Consider the following 6,665-nt stretch of genomic DNA (forward strand, 5'->3'; position numbering starts at 1 on the left):
CGCATGATAAGCGGCAACAAAATCAGATCACCGTAGCACCCCCGTGGTCTACTCATAATTCAAAATAAAATTCCCTGAGTTTTCCAAGTTTTTCCAGATGAACTTTTGAAAGTTTATAATTAAAAAAATAACCCTAATTTTCTAAAAAATTATAAAGGGTGACATACGGTATCATCGGCAGGTTTGTTCTCTTCGTCATGAGGGATTTATGTCGGCCAAATTGCCTGAAACTTGATCATATTCAGCTTGGTTGGGAAGGATTTGATGCCAACTCTGAGATCAGCAGGTTTCAAAAAACCCCCCATGACGAAGAGAACAAAACTGCCGAAAATACGTAAGTTCCCCAGCTCTTCAAAAATTCTTCCAAGATTTCTGAGCGTAATTTCTGGAGTTTCTTCCAAAATTTCTTCCTGGCTTTCCGCAGGATTCTTTCACGAGATATCTGTTTGAGTACGTCCCGATATTTCTTGCAAAGGTTTTCCGATATACTTCCAGAGATTCTCGTTGGATTCCTCCTGAAGATCCATCCAAAACTAATCAAAGTTTCTTTAAGAATTTCATTGGTTGAGCCTCGTAGCCATGCGGTTAGAATCCAGATGGATGAGGATTCGATTCACGCTCCGAGCGATGAAATTTTTCACGAGAATAGCTTTTTATCCGTGTTAAGTTTCGTTCAATCGGTACAGCCGCCGGCTGAAGCCAGTGTCCGTGTCTTTTTAGTGGTTTCCCGGGATAGCTATCCAATAGTTTATGTCGGGATTTTTACCGATAGTTTTCCGATATTTCTCATGTTTTCTCGCGGAACTTCGTCCGTAGCTGCTTTCAGGATTCCATGAGGTTTTCAGAATTCCTCCTTGGATGTCTTTAATATTTCTTCTCGGGATTACTATTACCTAGAACTTTTTTCGAGATGACTAATTTTTTGTCAGGTTTTTCCTGAAGTTCCTGTCGAGATTTCTTCAATAACACTTTGTGGAGTTTCTCGCAAAATTTTATTTGAATTCCCTCGAATATTTCTCCAAGAATTTCATAAGTTATCGCAGGAGACATTCCGAGGAAAACCCGTAGAAGAATCCCTGCAATAAGTTTGGGAGAAATTCAGCATCTTGGGATAATTTCTAGTAAAGATTCCGAGAAGAATTTTGGGAATAATGCAGAGAATATCTATAAAAAAATCTCAGGTGGATCACTGCAAGAAATCCGGTACAACTACGGCTCTGTAAGAATGCAAGAGAAGAATTCAATGAGAAATATCAGCAATAATTCGTGTGGAAATCCCAGAAGGCACTCGGAAAAAAAATCTCAGGAGAAAGTCCAGGGTAAATTAAGAAAAAAACTCTGAGAGACATCTCATGACCTCATGACCAACATCGGAAGGAATCTTCGGAAAGAAGTTCCAGGAGATACTTCGAGAGAAATCTCAGGTAATAATTCAAAATAAACCTCGCTAAAACTTTTAAAAAATTCCTGTAGGAGACCAGAAAAAAACATCTTGAAGAAAGCCCAAAGCAATTATTTGAAGGTATTACAGTAAAAAAAATGAAGGAAATCTTTTGAGGAACTCTTGCAGTAAATTCGTGAAAACTCCTTCAGAAACCCTGCCTTGGAGGAACTTTAGTAGAAACCCCAGGGATAACTCCTTTAGCAACTCCGAAAGAAATTCTGGGAAAGTCCCAAGAGGAACACCGGAAGGAATCGTGTAAAATTTCCATGAGGAATGCCGAAAGAAATTCTACGATTTATCCCGACAGAAATTCTTATAGACTATTCGGGATAAATTTTGGTAAAAATCCTAGGAAGATTTCTTTGAACAAAACACTGGAGGAACTCCGGGAAGAAATAGTATCCCCGTGAAAAACTCCAGGAGAAATCGGTTGGAATTCAGGAACCCTGGAAGGAATCCGGAAGTACCTATACCTTTCTGGAAAAAAATGAAAAAGAAATACCAAGAAAAAATAGCGTCAAACATGCAGAAGGAATTTCATAAGAAATCCTGGTAGACATTCCAGGAGCTATTTCTAAAGAAGTTTCAGAAAGAAGCCCTGATAGAATTTCTGGAAAAATCCCTATAGCGAAATTTCTATATAAATTTTTACTACCAGGTTTTTATTCATACGACCCAATGTTTTTTTTTATCGGAGTAAAATTTCCCTGAGTACTCAAGATATTCCCTGAGTATTCCAGGTTTTTCCCTGTTAAAAAAAATCCCTGAGGATTCCAGGTTTTCCAGGTAGTAGACACCCTGAATAACGTTCCCCGTGAAATAAAAGGGCGTATTGCTGCTGCGAATAGGGCCTTTTACGGATTGCGTAGCCAGCTTAGGTTCCATAACTTGCAAACGCTAACCGTATTCGCTCTACCTATATAAGACGCTGATTCTTCCGGTTGCTCTCTAAGGTCGCGAGGATTTCTTTCCCTTCTACAACCATGTCGCACCTCACAACACGCCAACTACGATTAATAATATATTAGTGTACAACAATCTAGCCCTAATAGTTCACTTACCTTATCAGAAATCCCACCCTCGGTACTCCTTGACGATACTGTTGTTATCCTTCCGCATCCGCCGGACAGCGCTGGCCTCTCCCTTGGGGACGGCTCGCTTCTTCTGGTCCTTTTTCTCCTGCTGACGGATGCCGCCCTTGACTCGATCCGTCACCACCGAGGGCGCAATCGTACTAGCGGTGGTCGAGTAGGAACGGGCACTTCGGGCATCGTCCAACAGCTTGCGCACCATAATCATCCGGAACTCTCGGGAGTTGGGATCCAGCTCGGCTAGCTGGTCGTCCTGCTCGTTGGTGATCAGCTCGTTCGAGCTGATGGATGCTCCATCGTCGTCGTCGTTTTTGGCTACGGGTTCTGGGAGGATGTGGTCTTGCTGGGGAATATTTGATTCTGGGAATGAATCCGATGTCGATGCGGCTGCATCGGGCAAGGCATCCTTGAACATTTCTTCTTCTTCCTCGTTGAATGGCTTTTCCATTTCTTCGGCCGACATGGACGCTATATATTTTAGAATGCTGGAGTTTTTGTCCTCCTGTTTGGATGGCGGGGCTGAAAACAAAATAATACGTATGTTAGCATGAGGATAATCAGAGAATTGTGAGAATAATCTTCTTTGAATCCATTCTCAAAACACCCACCTGCTTTCTCCTCCGAGAACTTAATTTCCTCCTCCAGCTTCCTACGGCACTCCTCAATTTCCTTCTCATCCAAATCCCCGGTCACGCTGTCCTGGTAGTCATCGTCGCTGTCCTCTTCATCATCCTCTGCCCCTTCCTCCTGGTGGTACTCCTTCAGTATGTCATCCTCCATTTCCTGGGTGAATCCATATCCGGAACATAGCACTTCCTTGTCCAACTCATCCTCTCGCTCCAAATCGGCAAACTTTGGATAGTCTTCGCTCTCGTAGCCGAACTTCTTCCGGAATAGATCCCGCACTCCCTGCACGTCCCGATCGAAGTACATCTCGGCGTTCGGGTGCGAGGTGGACACCATCTGGGGGAAATCGATCAGCACCGGCGTCTGATCATCCTTGATCATGATGTTGAACTCGTTGAAATCGCCGTGAATCACTCCGCAGTTTCCCAACCGAACGATCAGATTCATCAGATCGTCGTACAGCGCTTCCACGTTGCCCACCTCGCAAATGTTCGTCAGAGGATAGCCATCGACCAGTTCCATGATCACGCAGTGTCGGTTGAAATCGATCGGTTCCGGCACCGGGAATCCCCGCTCGTACAGTGCCTTCATGTAGGCAAATTCCCTCGTCGCCGAAATCCGCGACAGGTACAGCCAGCTCATCTTGTGTCGCCTACCGTGATAATCGCGCTTCTCCTTCACATTCCGGAAACAGACCCGTCCCAGCCGGTGCAGCTTCAAACAGAGCGGCGTTCCCTCCTCATTCACCACCGTGTAAATGTTGGACTCCTTTCCGACGCCGATCTGGTTTCCAAAGCCGGACACCGATCCTCTCAGCGTGAGAGACTTCAGCGCCAGGTAGTCGTATCCGGTGTTTGTCAGCCGGTAGCCATCGACTGAAAAAGAAAAAATCGCATCCAAGCTCAGTTTAAAACTCATCACCCTATTAGACTATCGACTCACATCTCTTTCCGCGCTCGTACGAGAGCAGTTTGTGCTTGCACAGTTCTCGCAGCAATTTGTGGACACCTCCGGCTTTCAGACTGGCAATCGCAGCCACCAATGCTCCCGGGACCAGTTCGTGGTTCTTCATGCCCATTTCGATCTGTAATCGACGCGGAAATGATCCATATAAGTTTCATCCTTCACAACTTTCCCGTTAGGCCCCGTCTACTTACGGCGGTGAGGATGCGGAAATCCTCCTTGTTGAGGTACCGCAGAACGGTAACGTTGAGCTTTCCCATATTGCTGGATCAAGTAGACTTCCGGGGTGCAATCAATAACGGTTTCCCGAGCTAAATTGTTGGAATTTAGCTGAACAAATTGAAAATCGCTGCGTAGAAAACGCGATCCACCGAAGACACTGCGCACGGACGACGACGACACGAACAAACCGCGTGCGAGAGTTTTTGTTTTGGTTTGCGGTTGTCAAAAAAACTTGAGCGATGGGTTTGGTCCGTTAGGTCAACAAGACGGTGAGAGTACGCACATGAGGGGGGCGACACTTCCTGATTATTATTATTATTATACTATATATTATCGTCGCACCACCAAATCGAAGTCGTCGCTAGAAGCACATGCGAAGTTGCAGCTGCGAAGTAAATTTGAATCTATTTTTTCTGTTGCGCATCATTAAGCTAATTAAGAGCAACAATATGCACTAATCCAAATTGAGTTGCGACATTTCTAAGTTGGTTAAAAATCAATTTTCGCACGTTCGGTCACTTCGTATTTCGACCAAAAGCATAATATTTAAGACACTTTACCACGAGCTTTACCACTTAAGTGGCATTCGTGTCTGACACGTGCAACTAATAAATATTAAGGCCGCACGGGATGACGTGTAATTTTTCCTATCTTCCTTCTCTTTCTAACAATTTGCCTCACGATTTTGAAGATGCAAATATCAATTTCCACTGCACTGACGTAGCTGAAACTTTAGTCGATTGTGCACCGCAAGTGAGCAAATGAACGATCAAATTTCTAGCCAAAAATATGCAGTAGAAGTTGAGATTTGCATCTTACTAACAACAGAGCAATGGCGGACGATTCAACCACCGTCCCGTCCGGCCTTAAAAGTTACTTTGTTATGGGTAGTACGCTGATCGCAAGAAATTTCTTGGCCTATCTCGATGCGTGGAAAATTCAGGCAAGGAATCGCTCAAGAAATGAGAAAGCGTCGCTTTATTCCGGATGCTAGTACGGAGCTGAAACCAGGGATAGGGTGCGACTCAAAACTCTTTGCGTGCCGCACACTCTGCTACGAGACAGCACAACAAACTAGAAGGAGACGAGTACGCGCAATCGGTTGTGTGTTGCTCGCTTACTTTGCCGCGCGCTGGAGCTCTCCTGTCTCTCACGCTCTGTCGTATGCACTCTCTCGGAGCTTGTCTCCGTGCTTGGCACTTGGCTTGATACTACGCACGATTGGAAAAATTTCGAATCAAACGACCCATCACTTGTCAACCCTTGACAAGCTTAACAACTTTGCCGAAAACACAAACTCTTCAATTAATTTATTAATTGATTTTTTTCTGTTTGGAGACAAGCGCAGTCCCAAGCACCGTGCATTACTCCCTGCGCCGTAGAGCTAGTGCTGCGATTGTCTCTCGCTCAATTACGAAAGCTCTCACTCATACGTCTCTTGTCTCTCGGCAAAACGGGAGACGAGCACTTGCGATTGTGTGAAGCACACGCTTTTTTCGCACCGCACGGTGCATGCCGCCAATCCCTGGCTGAAACGAGACGTCAAATCAAATGGGGCTTGCTGTGTTAAATTTCTTGATCATTCCGGTCACGGAAAAATAATGCACTGAACGGAAATTTCTTGAGCGATTCCGTTTGAAGTGCATACCTCGCATTAAATGTCATTCTTTCTATAATAAATTCAGAGTGAAGCAACATAAAAAGCAACCTCGTCAACTTAAATCCCAAAGACGAACCTAACAAACGTGGAACAGCATGGCGCCGATAGAAGTCGCATTTTTTCGCTGAAAATTTCGTGGCGCACAAAGAATTATACTTGCTTGTTGTTTTTAAAGGTAAGTAGCAAACTTATAATTCAAACTTGAAAAGCCTTCTTAAACTATGTCTATCTCTTTTGTATTTTGTAGATTTGTGTCGACCATTTTCCACCGTCACCAAGGAAAACTTATGAACGATCTGGGAGCTGCCGGATGGAGCTGCTATTGGGATGTGGCCGGATAATAGCCTCGCGGAAGCTCTCTTCAGCGGAAACCCTCATCTTCATCGGCCGCGATCTCAGTCGTAGCACAGCACCATCCAGCATCGTCGGATCATCCACTACCATCCTTTTCGTTATGAAATGTCCAGCTGTTAACATTGGACGCAGCCGACACAGCACTCCAAAATAACAAGCACATCGATCAGGACATCGACACAATCGGTGGTTTCGCCTAACGGAAAAGTACTCGGCTGTTCCAAAACCCTTAGGATGACCCAGTAAGTTTGCGAGAAGTATGTCCCGTCTGGTGTATGACAGCTGACCAGCCAGACCTGATCAA

At 44.7% G+C, this 6,665-nt stretch overlaps 1 protein-coding gene across 1 annotated transcript; it reads right to left on the minus strand.

The window, feature by feature from the left end:
* Positions 1–2,452: 2,452 nt before the first annotated feature.
* Positions 2,453–4,557, minus strand: LOC109415977 (uncharacterized). Its single transcript, XM_019689954.3, has 4 exons — positions 4,320–4,557; positions 4,105–4,246; positions 3,144–4,037; positions 2,453–3,054 (listed from the first exon to the last, which is right to left on the minus strand). Exons 1-4 carry the CDS (start codon positions 4,383–4,385, stop codon positions 2,510–2,512), a joined length of 1,647 nt encoding a protein of 548 aa, XP_019545499.3. The 5' UTR covers positions 4,386–4,557; the 3' UTR covers positions 2,453–2,509.
* Positions 4,558–6,665: the final 2,108 nt, after the last annotated feature.

Source organism: Aedes albopictus, chromosome 3, assembly GCF_035046485.1.
Source record: "Aedes albopictus strain Foshan chromosome 3, AalbF5, whole genome shotgun sequence".
Taxonomy (NCBI): Eukaryota; Metazoa; Arthropoda; class Insecta; order Diptera; family Culicidae; genus Aedes; species Aedes albopictus.

Bases quoted from the DNA above. Each gene is read 5' to 3' on its own strand.
- LOC109415977 (XM_019689954.3), bottom strand. From the start codon at position 4,385: ATGGGAAAGCTCAACGTTACCGTTCTGCGGTACCTCAACAAGGAGGAT. The intron at 4,038-4,104 runs GTGAGTCGATAG...TTTCTTTTTCAG, and splicing joins GTACGAGCGCGGAAAGAGAT to TCGATGGCTACCGGCTGACA. The intron at 3,055-3,143 runs GTGGGTGTTTTG...TTTTGTTTTCAG, and splicing joins GTTCTCGGAGGAGAAAGCAG to CCCCGCCATCCAAACAGGAG.